This window comes from Pseudorasbora parva, chromosome 25, assembly GCF_024679245.1.
Source record: "Pseudorasbora parva isolate DD20220531a chromosome 25, ASM2467924v1, whole genome shotgun sequence".
NCBI classification, from domain to species: Eukaryota; Metazoa; Chordata; class Actinopteri; order Cypriniformes; family Gobionidae; genus Pseudorasbora; species Pseudorasbora parva.
The window spans coordinates 8,896,527-8,919,551 of NC_090196.1; the positions used below are offsets into that span (position 1 = coordinate 8,896,527).

At 36.3% G+C, this 23,025-nt stretch overlaps 1 protein-coding gene across 1 annotated transcript in view; it reads right to left on the bottom strand.

Moving 5' to 3' along the window:
* Window positions 1–638: 638 nt before the first annotated feature.
* The window catches only part of hrasa (HRas proto-oncogene, GTPase a), a 47,414-nt gene continuing 25,027 nt past the window's right edge, over window positions 639–23,025 (bottom strand). The window contains exons 3-6 of the mRNA XM_067436290.1: window positions 18,497–18,675; window positions 6,606–6,765; window positions 2,127–2,251; window positions 639–1,333 (exon numbers count right to left, since the gene is read on the bottom strand). Of these exons, the coding sequence (XP_067292391.1) occupies window positions 2,132–2,251; window positions 6,606–6,765; window positions 18,497–18,675 (459 nt within the window). The 3' untranslated portion in view covers window positions 639–1,333; window positions 2,127–2,131. The remainder of the gene's footprint in view (window positions 1,334–2,126; window positions 2,252–6,605; window positions 6,766–18,496; window positions 18,676–23,025) is intronic.

Here is a 23,025-nt window from a genome sequence, read left to right on the forward strand (position 1 = left end):
GAACTTGTGGGGTGATATCAAAAATGCTGTTTCTGAAGCAAAACCAAGAAATGTGAATGAATTGTGGAATGTTGTTAAAGAATCATGGAGTGGAATAACAGCTGAGAGGTGCCACAAGTTGGTTGACTCCATGCCACACAGATGTCAAGCAGTTTTAAAAAACTGTGGTCATACAACTAAATATTAGTTTAGTGATTCACAGGATTGCTAAATCCCAGAAAAAAAAAATGTTTGTACAAAATAGTTTTGAGTTTGTACAGTCAAAGGTAGACACTGCTATTTTTTTGAACACACCCCTTTCAACTAATTTCCCAATTGCACAGCCTTAAGAGCGTGCATATCATGAATGCTGGGTCTTGTTTGTTTTCTGAGAATCTACTGAACCTACTGGTAACTTGTTTGCCACGTAGCAATAAAAAATATACTAAAAACCTTGATTATTCTGGTTAGTCACATTGTACTGCTATTATTTTGAACAAGACTGTATATATATATATATATATTATATATTTATAGATTCCTCATTAGTGCTTGGCACAGATTTTTTTTTTAATCAGCATATTTATTTAGGTTATTGCCACAAAATCTTTTAAATTTCGTAAGATTTCCACAGATAGAATTCCAAAAAAAACTAAAACTTCTTCAAACAACTCAACAATTTTTATTTTTGAAAATTCAGTCAGCCTTTTTAATTTTCTAATGGTAACATTCGTTCGTAACATACACATATACCAGCACACATAACTAATGCTTCCGTTTTGATTTCCACAAAGCCCTATTCACAAACATTATGTTAAAACAACCTGCACGTTAAGCAAAAACGTCTCCCTCCAGATTATTTTGTACATAGTTTCAACTCTTTTCGACACATTCTCTCTAACCGATATATGCTTTCTGTGAGGTGCAACTGAGGGGCGGGGTTCTTGGGATGAGGTCACTAGTGTCCAGTCTTTTCCATCGGAGCTGAGGAAGGTTTTTGTGTGATATTGAGGTCATGAGACGTGCCAAGTCCATATAAGACCAGTGTTGAGACTTCAAGAACAATAATTTAGCAGAAATCCACAGAGTTGCCCAGCATGAGCACACTGGGGTTACAAATAAAGAACATAAACGAGTAAGTCATTAGTGGTGTGTATCAGGCAGACGTGGACAACCAGAGAGGTCACCCGGGTGGTCAACACAAGACTCCTTCCTGTTCAAATGTTCGTTACGCAGGAGGCCTTGCTCGCTTTTCCTTAACAGTCGCTTTCAGATGAGACGGTCCATCTTTCCTCTCTGGTCCAGTCTGCCGCACGGAGCCATGGGTCAACTTCTCCCAACACACGCCAGTCAGCTGGGGATAAGAAAACAGAGGTTTAAATACGAGGAAATCAAATAATAAAAAAATTGAAACAAAATTTCACTGCCAATTCTCATTACTTTAAAGCCAAATACCATAATGTGTCGTGACTTTTAATTGTTAGTTTTTTTTTCTCCTAGAACTCCAATACATTTTAACTAAATTATTTCAAAATTTTAAGAGGATTTTTTTTCTTTTTCTTTTAAATGAACAACTTAAAAGGCAGACAACATTTCTATTGTTTTTTTAAAGACAAAAAATACTACTGTGTTTACAATTTGAATATTCCATATATATACACAGTGTGTGTGTGTGCGTGTTTAAAAATAATAATCATAAAAATTATATTGATTATATATTATATTCATTGAATTAATTAATTATTTTAAATATATTAATTAAATTTTTATTTGTGACAGGATTTCCATGACCGTGGCCAACACAAATCCAGTTCCTTTAAAAATAAAATAAAAATCTGTAATAAATAAATAAATAAATAAATAAATGAGATGGTACGTTTTACGGTATGGTTGAATGAGATGGTATATTACACATCAAAGTGATATAAAAGACATTTATAATGTTGCAAAAGATTTCCGTTTCAAAAAAAAATTCTGTGCTTTTAAACATTCTATTCATCATGTATCACAGTTTCCACAAAAATACTACGCAGCACAACTTTAGACACCAAGACAGAGACCAATGTGTTATGCAGTTGCTTCAATATCTTTCACATGGTCTGTTTATTGTTTTAAAATTAGGCATGTCATTATGTGTATTTAAGCACCTTAATCACGACACGACGCAGCGGCAGCTCATGCAGTCCTGTCCACTCTCATCTGGTGGGTTCAGCTTCCTCATTTTATGTTGACGGATCTCTCGTACGAGTGTGTAAAACGCGTCCTCCACACCCTGCAGAGATGTTAACCACACTTACAATGAGAAAAGACATCCCTCAATGCTGATGTTATCAAGAGATTTCAAGAGCAGTGATTGATCAGAAACGAACACATCCCCAAAATTATTAACAAACATGACATAACCAAAATAATGACATACATGAATAACGACGTGGAAACCTGCAACTAGTAATGAAACGGTGACACCCTAGCGTAAAGTGTGGTCTTGGTGTTTTCCTTGCAGTTCTCGTCAAAAGAGCATAACACAAAGCAGCAGTGAGTCATTCCCTGCAGTGTTATACAACACACCCTGTGTGTGTGTGTGTGTGTGTGTGTGTGTGTGGTGTAGGTGGCCGTAAGAAGAATTACAGCAGTAAATACTGTAAACATAGAAACATAAAACCCTTTAGACTAATTCTAGACTCAAAATAAAGACCCATCAAAAATTCTGTCCTCAAAAGCTACAAATCTTCAAAAAGATATAATCAGCAGTGGGTTAATATTCTATTATTTTCTATATTATAAAATTATAGAACAAATGCTACTTCAAAATAAAATAAATTTTAACTGAAATAAAATAAAATGCATATAGGTGCAGGTCATATACTTAGAAAATCATCAAAAAGTTGATTTATTTCACTAATTCCATTAAAATAGTGAAACTTGTATATTATATTCATTCATCACACACAGACTGATATATTTCAAATGTTTACTTCTTTTAATTTTGATGATTATAACTCACAAGTAAGGAAAATCCCAAATTCAGTATCTCAGAAAATTAGAATATTGTGAAAAGGTCCAATATTGAAGACAACTGGAAGACACCAAATTAATAAATACACACACACACACACACACACACACACACACACACACACACACACACACACACACACACACACACACACACACGTATGTATGTATGTATGTATTATATACACACAAAAATCTATAATAGTATATTGATACTTAAATAAAACCGTTGAGGCTAGTTCATAAAAAAACAAAACAAAAACATTATGCTGAATTATTCTTTTTATTCTGCATATATGTGATCATCTAAGCACCAGAAAAGAAAGAAAAACCTGATTTCCATGCAATATGACTACACAAGTGTCATATATAAGGGTCCGCATACAGCCACTAGATGGGGCGGATATCTGAAAAATCAGCGTTTTTTACAGTCGGATTCACAGTCACACTATTCTCTTGGGGCATACTTCAGCAAATCTATACTGTATATCTGTATGAAAGTATGTGTGTGTGTGTGTGTGTGTGTGTGTGTGTGTGTGTGTGTGTGTGTGTGTGTGCATATATAACTTTACACTGTATATACTGTATAATTTTTTAGAATAACTTGCCTAACACTGTATTTAAAATATGTCCTTAGTTTCCTGTTTACACTCAGTGCATTTGGGGTCTATATGACCCCAAAATGTAAAGAGTGATTGTAAAAAAAATATACATTTTTAATATTACATATAATATATTATTTTTTTTGTTCACTTCTCATCTATACAGTAATGCTGTGTTTTTGGATATTCAAAGTACTTTTGTACCTATTTACCACACAAATCCTCATTTATACCATTAGCTTGCGTGTGAAATATCAATTTTTTATGAAAAAAATACTTAAATCATGATCTAAATTAAAATGAATTTGTTTCTGGATATTGATATAGGTGTTAGCTGTACAATTCTGCCATCTGTTGGTCAAAGACAAACTTGAAGGAATTACAATTTAAGAAAGAAATTGTTTTGTCCATAGGGGGCAATAGAGATCCATTCATTTTACTGGATGTGGCCAACTGCTCATATCATAACTTTTGTTATACATTTTGTGAATTTATACATGTATAAACATTATACAAGACATAAAAAATAAATATTCCTTCAAATAGTAGAATTTTGGTAGTTTTTGATAAGTTTTGAAATGTCTGTTTTAACAAAATACCACATAAATCGCCACATAAGAAACACCTAAAGTACAAGACTTAGAATCGGATTGTAGTTGAATATTATTTATTTTAATGAACCAAATGTGGAAAAAAATTATTAACTTTAGAATTTTGAAGATATTAATTTAATAATATATATATAAAAAAACCAGCAGCAATATGCATAAATGACCAGGAGTGAAGAATGAACATTGAATAACAATATAATTTTTTGATAATCAAATTCTGAACACTGACCATAAAAGCAATAACTAGCTACAAAAATTATTACATAATTCACATGGTAAAAAAGCAGTTCAGAATGTTGTGAATGAACATGTATCATGAACAAAAATCAGTCCATGCTCTGGCCCTCTTTTGTATGGGAATATATGTTATGGGAACAATTACTTTGCTTTCAAAACAAAGTTGCAGCTCTTATATCTCAGAGTAAACTTTCTAAAAGTTGAACGGGTCAGTTTCCTTTCATCTCTCCCTTGCTCTCTCTGCGTGTGTGTGTGTGTGTGTGTGTGTGTGTGTGTGTGTGTGTGTGTGTGTGTGTGTGTGTGCATGCATTAGGTCTCACTGATTCACTCAGGTACTCACATTTGTTGCTGATTTCATTTGACAAATTCCATAGATGCTCTCTCTCTCTCTCTCTCTCTTTGTCTCTCTCTCTCTCTCTCTCTCTCTCTCTCTCTCTCTCTCTCTCTCTCTCTCTCTCTCTCTCTCTCTCTCTCTCTGTGTGTGTGCGCGCGTGCCCATGTGCGCGTGCGCATAGGCGCACGTGCGTAATGCGCCAGTGCGCATGTGGGTGGTGCCTCAGTACGCATGTGCGTGTATGCGTGCACATGTGCGTGCGTGTGTGTGTGTGTGCGTGCGTGTGTGCGTGTGTGTGTGTGTGTGTGTGTGTGCATTAGGTCTCACCCCTTTTATCTTTGTTCTGCATTTGTGGCTGATTTTATTTGGCTATGGCAGTCATTCCTGTTAGTATGTATGTATGTGTGTGTGTGTGTGTGTGTGTGTGTGTGTGTGTGTGTTTGAGTGAGCATGTCTTTTCTACATTGCATTTTTGCTCTAGTACCAGGCCTTCATTTCTGTGTAGAAATTTTCAGATTTTTTTCTGGAATTATTGATTTTATTTGTCAATTTCTAAAAAAAATGCTTTCAATTGGAGTCACTCCTGTGTGTTTGTTTATGTGTGTTTGTGTGCGTGAGCATGTGTGTGTGCAAGTGATCATGTTCGTTCCACTTTACATTTGTGCTCTAGTACCAGGGCTTCATTGTGGTATGGAAATTTTCAGATTTATTCTGGATTTATATATTTTTTTTGACAAATTAAAAATAAAAAACACATTTTTTTCGATTTTCCCATTCATTTCAATGTGGGGTCATATTGACCCCAAAGCTCCTGAGTGTGACAGATTTTTTTACATGCCTTTAGAACAACCGAATCAAGCCCAGTTTTTTTGTGCATGTACAGATAGATAACTTAGGAAAAGTCACAAAGTTTTATTCCACTGAGATAAAGGGAACCATTTTTTTTAACTAAAGAAAAGTGCTTTGGGGTCATATAGACCCCAGAGCACAAACTAGGGTTAAATACTAAAATCAGGGATGTGATTTTTACACACTTCCTGAGTCCTCGTAAACTAAATGGCTTTTTTTTAAAAAGGTGAAGAGTCCCCATAAACCACATATTCAGGGTGTGTTAATGTTTTTCTATCTCAGTGCAAGCTTGTACAAACTTATAAATCATACAGAATGAGTTTTTATGAAAATGTAAAAAAATGGCAAAAGCTTTGGGTGATGGGTCGGTTTAGGGGTGTAAGGGGAGAGAATATACAGCCTGTACAGTATAAAACTATTACATCTAGTCGAGTCGAGTCGCGACTGACAGCTAACCAGACGTGTGTGTGTGTGTGTAATTTAGTAATATACAGTGTATACAGCGTTGGATAAGCTACTCTAAAAAGTAATTTTTTAACTAGCTACTAGCAACATCTTCAACAGTTCAGTTAGACTACCTTCTAATTACTCTCTCTGTAAAGTATAGGTTACTTATTATAGTTATTACCAAATATAATTATTTAATTTAATTAATTATTCAATAATTATTCCTTAAATAAACAAGCAAACTTTTTTTAACCAATGTTAAATCTCAGGTCTCGCTTCAGTTAACTGTGGTGTGAATGGGCCCTTAAAACCAACATCCGCAGTAGCACAAACACTTCTGCATATTCAATTTGTGGGACGCAGCAAACATTGGAATTTAACTTCATCTGTGTGCACCACATCTGCATATGACATCTAAAAAAACTATAGAGATTCGACAATTGACACGACTAGTTTTTGATGCAAAAAACAATGGATATGATATTCTTCCTGTCCTTTGCCAAAATCCTATCATTCCTCTATACAACTCACCTGTCTGGTTTTGGCTGAGGTCTCAATGAAAGGGATCCCATAGCTTCGAGCGAGCTCCTGCGCTTGCCGTGTGTCCACTGTCCGAGCCGGGAGGTCACATTTGTTACCCACCAGCACCATGGGCACGTCATCCGAATCCTTTACCCGTTTGATTTGCTCCCTGTGCGTGAGAACATAATGTCACTGTCAAATACAACGAGACTGTGGGTGGACATTTGATCGTAGAAACTCAACTTAAAGGGATTGTTCACCCAAAAACGAAAATGTGATGTTTATCTGGTTACCCCCAGTGCATTCAAGATACAAGTGTCTTTGTTTCTTCAGTAGAACACAAATTAAGATTTTTAACGCCAACCGTTGCAGTCTGCTAGTCATAATGCATGTCAATGGGTTACAACTCCATGAGAGTAAAAAAAAAAAACCACATGCACAAAAACCCTGCTGCTCATTGATGTCTTAAATTTCATTTTTGGGGTAAACTAACCCTTTATGTCATTAATGACACCCTAATGTTGTTCCACACCCGTAAGACCTCCGTTCATCTTCAGAACACAGTTTAAGATATTTTATATTTAGTCCTGGTTTGTTTTCAAACCTCAAAGATTAGAACGGTTATGAATCAGCGGATTGATTCATGATTCTGATCGCTAAAGTCACGTGATTTCAGCAGTTTGACACGCGATCCGATTATCCGACTCATGAATCAATCCGCTGATTCATAACCGTTCTAATCTTTATTTGAGGCTTGAAAACAAATGCGGAAGAGAAGACAATGCTGAATAAAGTCGTAGTTTTTGTTATTTTTGGACCAAAATGTATTTGTCGATGCTTCAAGAGATTCTAATTAACTAACTGATGTCTCATATGGACTACTTTGATGATGTTTTTATTTCCTTTCTGGACTTGAACAGTATAGTGTGCATACACCTGCATATGCTCTCGGACTGAATATAAAATATCTTAAACTGTGTTCTGAAGATGAACGGAGGTCTTACGGGTGTTGAATGAATTGTGATTTATGACAATTTCATTTTTGGGTAAACTAACCCTTTAAGACACAAACCGATCGAGAAACCGAACAGTATTTATGTTTTTTTATTGATTTTTTTTACCTCATATCAGAAGAATCTCTAGTGTTCCCATCTGCTATTACTTCTGTCTGGTAAGGTCAAAACCAGCAAAGCGGTATATATTATGTAGATGCCTTATTCGGCAAATCCGCACCAGGCACTAATGAGGAATATATATATATATATATATATATATATATATATATATATATATATATATATATATATATATATATATATATATATATATATATATATATATATATATATATATATATATATAATGTCGCCTAGAAACTCTCAATACCTTCTGAGCTGTAAAAAACAAATTCTGGTCAGGCCAATCACATTGTGTATAGAGTCAGTGGGCGGGGCTTAACATAATGACAGCAGAGTTGCGTTTGCGTGCTACTAGTAAACAGAAGCTGGCAAGCGGCGGTCTTTCGAATCAGCTTTGATTGCGACTCTGGAAGACTTGGAGTTAAGCTTTTCTCTGAGAAAAGAACAAAGAACTAGCCTGACAAGCCAGACCCACATCAAGATGTTTGGTCTGGAAACTCACCATTGACAGGGCTCAATCTGAGGGGCGGGATAAACGGTTGTCTTTCAAACTCCCCTTTTGCATGCGATAGGGTAGCGCTACAACCAATCAAAGCAACAAAGGTGAAAGATTACATTTTCGCCGTATCCGGTCGGCAAAAAAATCTTCCCATCTTAAGAATGACTTTAGTGCCGTTCTTTGTTATTTTCTCAGAGAAAAGCTCAACTCCAAGTCTTCCAGAGTCGCAGTCAAAGCTGATTCGAAAGACCCCCGTTCGCCAGTTTCTGTGTTTACTAAAAGCACGCAAGCGCAACTCAGCCGTCATTGTGTTAAGCCCCACCCACCAGCTCTATACACAATGTTATTGGCCCGACCAGAGTTTGGCGTTTACAGCTCAGAAGGTTTTGAGAGTTGCTAGACGATACTCGGGGGCAGATTAGATTTGCTGCCGCTAGGGTGCGTCTAGATTTCTAGGCTAACAAAGAACGGCACTGAAGTCATTCTTAAAAAAGGAAGATGTGTTCTGAGTTTTGTCGACTGAATACGGCGAAAGTTTAATCTGTCAATGAGCTCCGCTTCACCTTCGTTGCTCTGGTTGGTGTAGCGCTATCCTATCGCGTGCAGAGGGAGTTTGAAAGACAACCGTTTATCCCGCCCCTCAGATTGAGCCCTGTCAATGGTGAGTTTCCAGACCAAACATCTTGATGTGGGTCTGGCTTGTCAGGCTAAGGCTTTTGTGCATGTTGTCTAAGCATGTTTTTTTTTTAACTCTCATAGAGTTGTTACCCATTCACATGCATAATGACTGGCAGACTAAAATTGAAAATCTGAAATCTTCATTTGTGTGTTCTACTAAAGAAACAAACACACCTACATCTTAGATGCACTGGGGGTACGCAGATAAACATCAAATTTTAATTTTTGGGTGAACTATCCCTTTAATATCAACACTTAGCTAGACAGCTAGTGCATTCCCAAGATGGCTGCCAACTTAACTGTCACCCTCCTTTTTGAGAAAAGACGTACACTATCCAAACTTAAATGGTTGTAATTCATTAATGCTTTTGGAATACAGACTTAAGGTTAGTTTTCGTTTTAAAGACAATTAAAATACATTTACAAATACATTTACAATACAAATACATTTAACGAAATAATGTTTACTCTAAAATTGCTATACAATCAAAGACCATTATGTCTAACCAAGTTGTGTTCCAAATATGAAGTTGATATCACAAAAACTGAAAATCCTAAGATATTTTGTTTAGGCGCTATAGTAAAAATAGACATCGGGTGACACAAACATTCCATTGAATTTTTGTTGATGCATTCACCTAAAACAAATTAATAAATTTCTGTCACAATATCACTTCCATCATCCAATATCATCGCCAAAAGCGCAAGTTAACTGGCTGAGACCTAGACATAGCCACTCATCAAAAAACCAAAGATTAGGTATGATGTAAATGAGATTCATTGTGCTGTGTGCAGTTTATAGTTTTGTGTGAGCTCAGCTGTGCTATAAATGGGCACTCTTTTCTCACTTTCTATATCTGTATTAAATCATAATTTAAAGAAAACTTTTGTTTGTCATGCAGACAACCAGCCACTGACACATTTAATTACAGGAATAAATCCGCTAAATTCTTCTGAGATTCCCTGCTGAAATACTATGATCGACAGTGATAACTGCAACGGACTGGACAAAACATCAGACAAGCCTATGTCAAAATAGCTCAGTGCACATGTCTGTATTGGCTGAATACGTTCAGCCGCTTCTACTGTTAAAGAAGAAAATAATATAAAAATATTAGTAGAGATGCACCGCTTGCAATTGTCTTGGCCGATTTCAGATTTTTTGTTAGTGAGATCAGCTGATACCGATTTTTGCCGATTACGATTTTCTTTCTAAGAACTATAATTGACAGCATATACAAACAAAAATCCACTTTTTCGTCAAAGCAAATTTTTATTTTAGTATCAAATAAATTAGTAAACATTACTAATCAATAACAACTCTCAAAAAATAAATGTTCTGTGCCAGGAAAGAATAATTGAAAATCCATTGCTTTAGGAAACATTATAAATTGATCTTTTACTCTTTTTTACTTGTCTTACAAAACTCAAAACATCCTATGAATGAACAAACCTGAAGTGTACAACATTCTTCCAAATAATAGTTCAGTAATTGGGTAATAAATGTTGCCAACTAGGGATGTCACAGTACCAAAATTCCAGTAGTCGTTACCAAATTTTAACGGTACTCTTTACCAATTTTAAGCTAAATTTCACAGCTAAATGTTTTTTTTATATATTTTTATTAAACCATTAAAAAAATTACGTTTATTATTTATGATGATAATCATTATAAGTAAATAATAAATACAATTTTAAAGGCTGTATGCTGTTTAAAAGTAAAAATTGTTTATATTAAAAAAAAGATTAAGTGAAAAATAATCAACCATCTAGGCATAATTATTATTATTAGTAGCAATGTATTATTATTATATACAGACATAGCCATCGTAATATATTCTGTTAATTAAATTTTTTTTAAAGCAAACTTTTATTTTGACTGGTTTCTGTGAAGAGTGTCTGTGTTCATATGACAACAGTTTTCTCAAATTAAACGGCAAATTCTCATTAAGGGACGGTTTATGCGTTCGGCTGGTCATCTAGCGCCTTGAATTCCATAATTTTGTTCGCAAATGCTTTGGTCTTTTCGCTGCTTATACCACTGGAAAAATCTTCTCACCGACTTTATTACAATGGAATACACATCTCTCCCCTATAATCCCTCATCTGAAAGCGACCTCTGCCATCCAACACTTTCTGACCTCTTACAACTCTGAATCCTCTCTCTCTCCTTAACTCCGACTCCTCCAATCTCTTAATCAATCCACAGGCATTACTGCATAGTTCCAATTATTGTCAATATTGTTTCATTGTTTCATTATTGTTATTGTTATGATTGCTATTGTTTATTATTATTTTTATTATTGTTGTTGTTTCCATTGTTGTCTTTGCTTTTAGCATTGTCGTCGTCATCATCATCATCATCAACTATTATTATTGCTGTTTTGGAATTTCAAACCTGGTTTTCATTGTCACCACTACTACTATAGTAAAATCGATTGATTATTTCTCCCTAATCTTTTCATGTGTTTTTAATGCACCACAATGTAGAAGAGAAATGTGTGTATGTATGTATATTTAAATTGGAAAACCTCATAAACACTAAGGCAGGTAGGACAGGCGAGAAATGGTTTCTCTAGGACAGCATCTCTGTCCTAAGTTGAGACACTCGCACAATGTCCCCCTTCTTTTAATGCACCTTAGACACTACACACAACATAAAAATAAAATAAAAAACAAAATAAAAAGTATAGGGACTGAAAAGATGTGGGGGGAGGATTATCTTATATTATTATTATACTATGTGAAATTTATTGACCCATTGAAAGTGGTGACAATGATAAATATTACATAGAAGAAAAAAAAAGGGGACACTGATTATTACAATGATGATGGTATGATGATGATAAGTGATGGTAGTGATAATATAATAAATAATAAATGTGTAATTTTGCTTATGAATACACACCCACACCTACACTCACCCACACACACCTTATACATTAACACACTTTTATTTCACTTCTAGAATTATGTAATTACTCGATTGTCAATTACTGCACTATTGTGGTTTGTATGTCTGTATGTAAAAAAAAAAAAGAAAAAAAAAAAAGAGAAAAGGGTTAAATAGATTAATCAAACACGTACTCAAATTTATAAATTATTAAAAATCTTTGGAAACCTTTAAAAAAAAAAAAAAAAAAAAAAAAAAAAAAAAAAAACAAGGAAAGATAGGGGAGGCTGCTGACCTGTGGCTGGCTCTGAGCTCTGGCTAGCTTTAGCCGTTTGACCTTTACTACCTTCTTCAAACTGTTAATGTTCCACATGGTGATGGAGATAAGCGTCTAATTAGGTTTGTAGGTTTGTCAAGTTTCAAAATGGCATAATTAGTGTCTTCTTCGCTCACAGTAAAAAACTTCCATGCCAATGGCACGTTTGCATGTGGCTGTGATCGCGAGCGTGGCTGTGACGTCAACATCTCAGCCGCACGCTCACCGCAGCATGTACATGGATCAGCTTAAAATCGGAGACACGTGTGACTGATCGGCCAATCACCGATCAGGGCCAATCATGCAGAAAATCGGCCAATTGATGCATTTCTAAATATGCAATATTTTTACAATAAGCTTTTCAATGCATTATTCAAATAATGTATTACATTATTGTTTTTTAATAATTAAATTGTTTATTTATTTTGTATATTCAAGTAATCCTAGTAGTAATATAATTAACCCTTCTAGGTTGTTGAAGTCTGGGCTTAATAGAAAAAAAAGTTCCCTTCATCTAAATGGCATGAGACTTCGTGACTTGCCATCATACTTCAGAACAAAAAAAGCACTAAAGTTTGCTATAATAGTAATTTAATAATCAGTGAAAATAATTATGGCAAACGAGATAATGAGTGGTCCTCTGCAGCCATCTACTGTTTATAATGGTAATTTCATGCCATTTTAATTTTAAAGGAACACGCCACTTTTTCTAGTTTTCTAACTCCCCTAGAATTAAACAGTTGAGTTTTACTGTTTTCTAATCCATTCAGCCGATCTAAGGGTCTGGCAGTAGAACTTTTAGCATAGCTTAGCATAATACTACTGCATAATAATCAATGAACTTTGCTGCCGTACCATGGGTGCAGTGGCGCAATATTATTCAGCCCCTTAAAATAGGTTGACTTCCGTCAACATAACCAGTACCTGCAGTAATACCATGTTTTACCGCAATGATAGGCGGAGTGATATTACATTGTGCCTGAAAATAGTCCCCAGCATGCTCCCTGTGTAAGGAGGTTGTCACGTTGGTTATGTTGACAGAAGTCAACCTATTTTCAGAGGCTGAATAATATTGTGCCACTGCACCCATGGTACGGCAGCAAAGTTCCTTGATTATTAGGGTATGAGAGTATAGTTCCTAGCCATACCGGCCTACAAAATGTCAACTTTTAATTTTCCATTGGCCTTTGTACAAAATGTAACTACAGAAGAGTCAAGTTTTAAAAAGGACTCTTTGGTCATTTTTGAGCGAGATGCTAACAGTCTAATCAGATTCAATGATCTATGCTAAGCTATGCTAAAAGTTCTACTGCCAGACCTGGAAAATTTAGCTAAAGGGATTAGAAAATGGTGAAACTCTAGGAGAGTTGTAAAATGCGACCTTTTTTTTTTTTTAAGTGGAGTGTTCCTTTAAAAGTGTGTGTTTACCAACAGGTTCGCAGAAATCGTCCACTATGCATGGCACAGTTTTATGTTGGTTTGTTTGCCGTATTGTTGTAGAGTCACAAGCAGGTCAATAGGTCTGTAAACAATAGGTCAATAACGTCTCACCCGTCTTTCGGATGAGACGTTAAACCGAGGTCCCGACTCTCTGTGGTCCTTAAAAATCCCAGGATGTCCTTTGATAAAGAGTAGGGGTGTAACCCCAGCATCTTGGCCAAATTTGGAGACACCCCTCGCTGCAGCCTGTAGCACGATGACGTTGCTGGATCAGATCCAATACGTACTGGATGGTGGATCGTTATGGCAATGTCATTCATACAGATCTCTGAGTTAATTTATAATGCGTATGCGCTAGTCATAATGTATGATCATTATTGTATATAGATGATGTTCTAAACTGTGTAGTTGTAGAACTGATAAATAGTATTAAGTAATTATTGATTAATAAATCATCTTTTCATAAATGTGATGCTTAAATTATCCTAGTTTTGCTGTGCATGCATGCAAAACAGTTAATTTTTTATATATTCTGATCATACTTGCTGTTGAGTGGAAGGAAAAATGAGTCAAGTAACTGTCTCTGTAATTTTAATCCTCAATGCAACACGATCTGTAAAGAACTTTAAAATACCAGTAGCCTACACATTCAAGGAAAAATGTAAAACGCGTGTCCTGATGGCGTGAGCATGTTATTAATCATTATTTTTGCGCGAGCGGTTTGAGTATTTATCTATCCAGCAAACTCTCCTGTGCATTCAATGATGTTCCCAAAACTCTTCTGCGCATGCGTATATGACGTCATCGAATTGTGAATGAAACCACCGCGCATGCGCGTCCAGTACGCGTTGGATCTGATCCAGTACGTCATCGTGCTACAGGCTGCAGCGAGGACTTCTTGCAAATTTGCCCACTAGCCCCTGTCAATCACTGCCTCCTCATAATCCCCATATCCTGATTGGCTTCATCGTTCTCCTCTCCACCAATCAGCTGGTGTTTGGTGAGCGTTCTGGTGCAATATGGCTGCCGTCGCATCATCCAGGTGGATGCTGCACACTGATGGTGGTTGAGGAGATTCCCCCCTTCTACGTAAAGCGCTTTGAGTGCCTAGAAAAGTGCTATATAAATGTAATGAATTATTAATTATTATTATTAATAGGTTAAAATGTCATGAAATGCATAAATCGGTCACATTCAAATCACTTTTAAGTCACAAATTGTCTAATAACTACATTAATGTGAAAATGTAAATCTAATCAGACAGCAATATAACATATCATACAGATATATTAGACTAACCTGCATAGAATAACATAAGCCAAATGTGAATAAACTATAACACAAACTGAATATTGTACATAACTGCCATGTGAGGCTGATATTAAACAGTGCATTACTATTCCCCATGTTGTACTGTACTTCATACATTAAAAATCCATTATCTAGACCCCATTACCCACAAACAACAAACTGATTGATATAATCCAGTTATCCTCCTTTTCCTTTCTCCTTTCATGCCCTTGAAAGCTCTCTCGCTCTCTCCTTTAGTCTAATAGAGTTGGGATCGATTTCACTGGCACTGCACTATAATACTCCATCTCACTTTCTGCTGTCCTTTCAAGTACAACTACTGAATATTTTGCAACAGATCCTTAGTCAAAGATCCAATTTGAGGATCCGACGGTGTAATCCATGCTGCGTTTCTGTTGTGACGTCAAACAAGCTGATAAATAACAGTAAGAGGTGATATTGTAAAGCAATACTAACGTGATTACGGAGGTCAGAGGGTTGATGGTCTACTTTGTGTGATCGCAGTTTAACACATCAGCTAGATTTTTAACATGCCAGGTCACATTTCACACCAAAATAAAAGACAAATAAATTATGTAAAGTTACGTACATACATTCAATTAATAGATACATTATATAATTACATGAATTAATTAAATGTATAATATAAAATATATAGTAATTATATAAAATAGATTTTTCTGAAGCAGCACATTTCAAAGTAGAACAACAAATACTATCATGATAACCAATTTTAAATATTTTATTTTCAGTCACGTTACAATAACAAGAATGAGATTTTGTGCATTATGGCAATTATTTTATTTATTAATTTTTTGGTCAAGAAATCAATGTCATGAAATCTTTTTGGTGCAAAAATAGGATTTTTTTTTGTAGAATATAATAGGGATGAAAATCTCATATCATGATTATAGTGACCCATATTATCTTATTTATCAATATTATTATTTTTTTTCAAATGAGCTGAAAGTGTTAAAAAAAAGAATGCAGATGCACACTGAAAACTAGGGATGCACCAATCCGATACTCAGGATCGGTATCGGCTCCGATCCCCCATTATTTGCCGCATATCTGTCGGGTATCAGTCAGACAGGACCGATCCAAATTTGATACTGTGTGCAGAATATTCGGTGTTATTGTTAAAGGGGGGGGGGGGGGGGGGGTGAAATGCTGTTTCATGCATACTGAGCTTTTTACACTATTAAAGACTTGGATTCCCATCCTAAACATAGACAAAGTTTCAAAAACTAATGTTGGACGTTTGATGGAGTATTTCTGTGTCAAAAATACTCCTTTTGGTTTCTCACAAGTTTCAGAGAGTTTTTTTCGAGTATGGCTCGACTTGACGTTAATAAGAGCGGAAGGTCCTTTCGCGTCGCAAAGTGGATCTCCACCGTTCACCGCTGTCAGGACTTTACCAAATCATACCAAAGAAGTGTGTTTTTGACAGAGCGATCCCAGCGATAAAGGTTCGGTCCTGCTTTGGAAGCAGCCGGTGAGTAAAACTGCTTCAAATGTCTCTGCTGTTGGCTATCGTCGCGTGAGTAAACATCAGTAAACGACACGATCGCGTGCTTCATCATTCAAATGCGCTAACGGTTACTCCATTGCTGTTCTATGTATAACGTTACACTAGTCTGACGTGCAAAACCTTTTTGCTTGCTACTGCTAAGGTTTAGTCGCATACAATAGTCCATCAATGATTTGTGTACTATATTATAAGTGTTCTGCAGCCATTCCATAGTTTACTGTGAGTACCGATTAATATATAAGTCATTAAATTCAAGCTCACGTCAATGTTTCCCTCCACCGCGGCTCAGTCACTCTCCATTCAGCTTTCTGTGTCGCGTTCGGTTACGACAGTCAACACGTTGAAACTCGATGAAACTCTGATGGGGGATTTCCTTTCTTGTAATTGCCGTCGTCAATAACAACGCATTATAGCAGCGCACATACACGTATCACAACGGACGCGCTCTCGTTTCATTCAAATGCAACTTGCGTCTGTTTTTGATTGTATTGATAATCAAATCAGAGGACTTTACTGCTAACACTACTATATTTATTACTATAACTGTTTGTGATCATCTTGTCTGGACGATTGTTTTGTACACTGTACTAAATGGATTTATAAACAGGTAGGATTTAAAACCATCTCAATTCAATATGTCCCCGTAATTATTGATGTGTTAATGTGTAATAAGTGTACAATGGACATACATTATTATCCCTTAAATGTCACTCTAGTCTTGTCTGAATTTGTCTTGTTCGTTCGTCTTTGGCCCAAAGCAACTTGCTGGGAAAATTTTTTCCGTGGAAGCCTTACGTTATGATTTCCCAGACGTAGTTTTAGTATTGAGGTCAAAGTCCGCTTGCCTTGCGTTGGCAGATTTGAAGTGTTTGAAGTGCCCCTATTTCTGCAACTTTCTTCTTGCATGTTCTGCAGACAGGGTGAACATCCTCAATTGAGTTTCCTCAGGACTTTTGTAAAAGCCAAAATATGACCACACCTCGTCAGATTTGGTCCTTTTAGAATGGTGGAAAATCTCCCTGCACTGCCCTTTCTTCTCATTAAAAAAAAAATGCCTGTGTCAGACCGACCGTTGTGCTCTGATTGGTCAGATGGCCCAATCTGCTGTGAGTGGTCTACTCTGCTCTGATTGGTCAGATGGCCCAATCTGCTGTGAGTGGTCTACTCTGCTCTGATTGGTCAGATAGTCCAGTCTGTTGTGAAGGTCTACTCTGCTCTGATTGGTCAGATGGACCAATCTGCTGTGAGTGGTCTACTCTGCTCTGATTGGTCAGATAGTCCAGTCTGTTGTGAAGGTCTACTCTGTTCTGATTGGTCAGATGACCTAGTCTGTTGTGATTGGTCTACTCTGCTCTGATTGGTCAGCTGGCCCAGTCTGTTGTGATTGGTCTACTCTGCTCTGATTGGTCAGATGGCCCAATCTGCTGTGATTGGTCTATTCTGCTCAGATTGGTCAGATGGTCCAGTCTGCTGTGATTGGTCTATTCTGCTCTGATTGGTCAGATGGCCCAGTCTGTTGTGATTGGTCTATTCTGCTCTGATTGGTCAGATGGTCCAGTCTGCTGTGATTGGTCTACTCTGCTCTGATTGGTCAGATGACCCAGTCTGTTGTGATTGGTCTATTCTGCTCTGATTGGTCAGATGACCCAGTCTGCTGTGATTGGTCTACTCTGATCTGATTGGTCAGATGACCCAGTCTGCTGTGATTGGTCTATTCTGCTCTGATTGGTCAGATTGGTGTCAGAAATGAAACGCCATTACCATAACTGAATTTCAGCTTCGGAGCCTTCTTAACCCTTTAAGTTACTACTCAACCATTTGGTAGACCACACTTTAGTCACATTCCTGACTGTACACACTGTGAAGGCAGTAAAATGAACCAGCTACAGTGTTTAAAGGCGGGTCAAATTAGACATTGTTCACGGACAGGCAATGAAGACCATAGACGACCATTATACAAACGTGTTACCGCGTTACATAAGCAAGCCACAGAACTGAGACTGGAATTCCTGACAACTCGTTCAGGGTCATTTCTTTCTTTTGGGAAAAAACATAAGATCAAACTGTCTGGCCAAACAAACATACAAACAAACCTGTATTGATGAATGTCCTCAAAGGACTTGGTGTTATTGATGGCAAAGACACATAGGAATCCCTCGCCTGTCCTCATGTACTGGTCCCTCATAGCGCTGTACTCCTCCTGACCTGCAGTGTCCAAGATGTCCAGCAGACACGTCTCCCCATCAATCACCACCTGCTTCCTGTAGGAGTCCTGTACAAAGACAACATATCCACACCAAACTCAAACTAGCTTTCATCAATAAGACAAATAAGATCCATTTTCTTCTTACTTAATAGCCAATAAGATTTAGTTATTTTACAGCCATGAACTTGATTTGAGGTCTTTTAAATTACTTTTCTAAAAATGGGCCCAATAAAGACCTCTGAGACAAAACTATAAGGAATGAAAAACCAAACAGACAGTAGAGATGTGTCCCGTCAGACACATAAACATGCGTCTCTCTGCTCATGTGTGTTAGCGCACAGCAATTTCAGCCATAAAAAGGGCATTGTTTGTCCAGAGATGGGTGTGGCGGGAAAACAGAACAGAGAGAAAGAGGGACACGTAGAAGCACGTACACACATCCCTCATGCTGGGAGCAAACGCAGGCCGAGGGGAACTCCTGGGGTTTATTTGACACTGAGTGCGTCGAGAAAAAGAGAGAGTGAGTGATTGGTAGAGCCAGACTGTAGTGGTCAACAATGCTGATGTGATATCTAGCGAAGAAACGGACCATTGGCCAATATAATAAAGCATAGCATACAGTAGAATATATTAGTTTATTACTGTTATCTAAAATTAAAACTATAAAAAATGTTGGTATTAGAAATACAGCTGTAATTAAATAAATATGTTAATATTAGATGGAAAAACTAAGAAAAAAATTAGAAATGTTGCCTTAGCATCTAACATAAATAAATACGTTTAGGTGGAAATACTAAAATTATGAAAATTTAAGAAAGAAATATGCAAGCTATATAGAAATATATTAAAAGCAAAATTACAATAAAAAAAACTAAACTAAAATGAAATGAAAATATAAAAATAAAAGCTAATTACATTATCAGTAAATACTATAAGAGTACACTGCCCATCAAAAAAATAAAATAAATAAATAAAAAAGTCCCTGTTTGGATTTAAATAGGTAAATGCTTAAGAGTCAATGTCTGAATCGTTATTGCAGTGATTATTATGTTTCATTATGTATTATGTTATGTTATGTTAGGACAGGCAACAGTTCTTCAAACCCTCGGATGGAGTGTGTAGCTTTTCATTTGTAAAAGGGGTCAATGGATGCCCATTTCCCACAAATTCTTTAGGGTCTTCATGTACAGTCTCTAACATCATTAAGTTAACGTTCCTCAATGTTTGTGTAAAACAACACCCTTTTTACCTCCTCAAAAACAGCTCTGTTCACAGTGACCTGTTTCGGTGCAAGTCTCTTTAAATGATAATAAGCCACTGCTCACCCCACTCTTCTCTTCCATGGGGCATGTAGACACGTGAAGCCTTGGTGGACAGTGTACAACTGGCTGAGCAGAAATATGCTAATATGGGACAATATGGGAGTAAATGGATTTTTATCATTTTAAGGTTGTGTCCACACACTGCAAAGACACATTTGTGAATTTTGCATCCAATGATCCATTTAAATCACCATGTAGGAAGACACACCATGGTCATATTCCAGGATGACAATGTCAAAAAGTCATACCGATAGTTTTTCCAGGTTGTGTCCATTGTTGGAATGGCTGAGAAGGGTGAAGAGTGGCCTCTAGAGGCGAAATAAAAACAATCAAACGCCTCATGGAGTTTGTTTTGACACGTGAGACTGCACGCTGCAGAGAAGGACAATTCAGATGCGGATTTAAAACCTAGACAACAAAATGGTATGTATACAGTACATGTTTTCATATAATTTTAAATTGCTGGCGAGGCTGAGAGGACGCTGACATTAATAAAACCTCAAGCAGTTAAAACAATGTGACAACAGCACATTCCGACCCAAATGTTTAATGTCACGATTATTACCATTTATTTTCATTAGTTTTTATCCAGCTGGTCATTTTTATGCATTCGTTTGCAAGCGAATTTGCATATTTAAAGCTAGTGACGTGAGAAAGCAAATTGAAATCTTCATGCAGCCGAGAGAAACATTAATAAATCAGAAATACATTCGATTTCAGTACTCTTTTATCGTCACTGTAACACATTTAAAGGTGCCCTATAATGAGTTGAAACAATATTTTACGTTTTTCTACATAGAGGGTATGTGGCTTATTTAAGGTCAAAAATTGTCCAGGTACAGTTTTACAGGTCCTTTTTACAGCCCTATAAATTGTCCCTTGGATGTAATGCTCTGTTTTTGCCTTATTTGTAAGGGTCATGAATATTAATGTTGAGCTCTGCTCTGATTGGCTTATTTCAGCCTCTCACAGCTCACAGCAGTTCAGCCGTTTAGCGAAGTGGCTCGTGAGTCCTGACAGAACACAGAGCGACTGAATAACACTTTAAGCAGAACATCTCAAATGGAGATTGCTAAAATGCAGCTTACTTGTTTATTGGTGTTTTCAGATCATCCGCGCGCGAGAAAGAGCTTGCGTGCCTGCGGATGCCAGATTTGAGTAATTTAAATCCCCCAAACAGAGCTTTTCTGTGAAAAGAACATGTATACTATCCGTTGTTTTACCTAAACATGTCCAATCTGGCAACCATATGCACGCAAGCTCTCTCTCTCGCGCGCGGATGATCTGAAAACAACAATAAACAAGAAAGCTGCATTTTATCAATCTCCATTTGATATGTTCTGCTTAAAGTGTCATTCAGCCTACATTTTAGACTTGTATTTTTTCTTCAACGATATTGTTTATATAACGTTGGTCACAAAGTAGGCTACGTAGTAATCTGAAATACAAGCATGCAAAAACATCATAGGCCTACTTCAGCTTTCAAAAATATAAATATATAACTTAATTATAACTTTTTTCTTATTTTTATAAAATAAATAGCCTTTTTCTCTTATATGGGGGAAAAGGTGACGTTTGCTAGAAGGATCGAGTGAACGATCTGTAAGCAAAGTATCTACGGTTGTATTTTGTAATACAAAATAATATTACCCTTTGTCATTAGACACAGTATTTATTTTTGTATGGTACTTGGTGTTTCCTATTGTTACTGTACTAGCATCTTGCGTTATCTAGAGAATGCGGTCTCTCTAAGAAACTTTCAATTTAATCAGAAATTGTTTAAACCGCCAGTCAATAAGTGGATAAATCTCTACTTACTGCTTGCAGAAATATAGTTGCCCATTTCTTTAGTTTAAGACGCTGATGGGCCAAACAAACGAACAATTTTGAAATAAATTGGTGTAGTATCGATTATAATAAACCTCAACCATGACTGTTGACATATGAAAAGTCCTCACATCCCCTGCACAGCCTAAACATGGCATATGTGTCATGAGAGCTGCCGTTTTTGCTATCCTCAAGTGTCTTGTTTACCTGCAGTCCCAATGATTCGCTCTGCCAGTTCAGCCTGACAATGAACATGTTCGGACAGATGCAAATAGTGGGGGCTTGGATATAAATGATCCCCCAACGCTTGCGTCACAGTTGGCCTTATGTTGAGATTCACTTATTTTTCCGTGGTGTTTTTGATTCACGAGATTTACATAAGTAGTAGGAGGCAATGGTGTTTGAGACTCACAGTATGTGATGTCCATGTACTGAACTCCTATTATTTCACTATGGCAAGTTTAATTCAATTTTTCATTCCAGGGTACCTTTAAAGTTTATAAATGATATAGAAGTGTTGTTAGATCACCAATTTCAACATTTTCAAATACATTTTTTTTAATGTTATGTCATATCTGTTAACATTAGTTAACATTTCACTATGAACTAACATGAATGATCAAGGTATAATTATGAATATATTCATATTTATATATTTATTTCATTAAGTACAGTACATGATCACAGTTGAGCAGTTTTTTTAAAAATAAAATTCAGCACTAGACTAGTTTACTTTGAGTAGTTTGTTTTTATTCAGTATCCATTTCTGAATCAGTTGGGTAATCAGTTATAGGCCAGTGCGGTGAAATCTAGTTATCGTTAATGTCGTAATCGTAAAATATTTTGGTCACAATTATGTAGTGAAAATCTGATATTGTGACTGTTATCGTATCCATAAAATGTCTAGATTGTAAGCATAAATTAATGCTTATTTTGTGTCAAGTTAATTATTTTTTAGAGCTACACTACCTAACTTTTGGCCCTTTAAATAATAAAACTGCATATGTCTTTGCAAAAGAACATTGTTTTGGTTGTGCTTCATCTCTGCTCTGTGCAGATGGATGTGGTTTGCAGCACAGGCGCAAACATGGAAATCTAGAAAGAAGATATCATATGTGCAGGTGCCATATATTATGCTGTTGTTCTGACTTATTGGAAACACAGATGTTTTAAAATAAATTATAAAACAAAAGTTAACATTAAAATTTGTTAAAATTAGACATAACGACTGCCAGTCTGATAAGATCTAATGTTATATAATGAACTC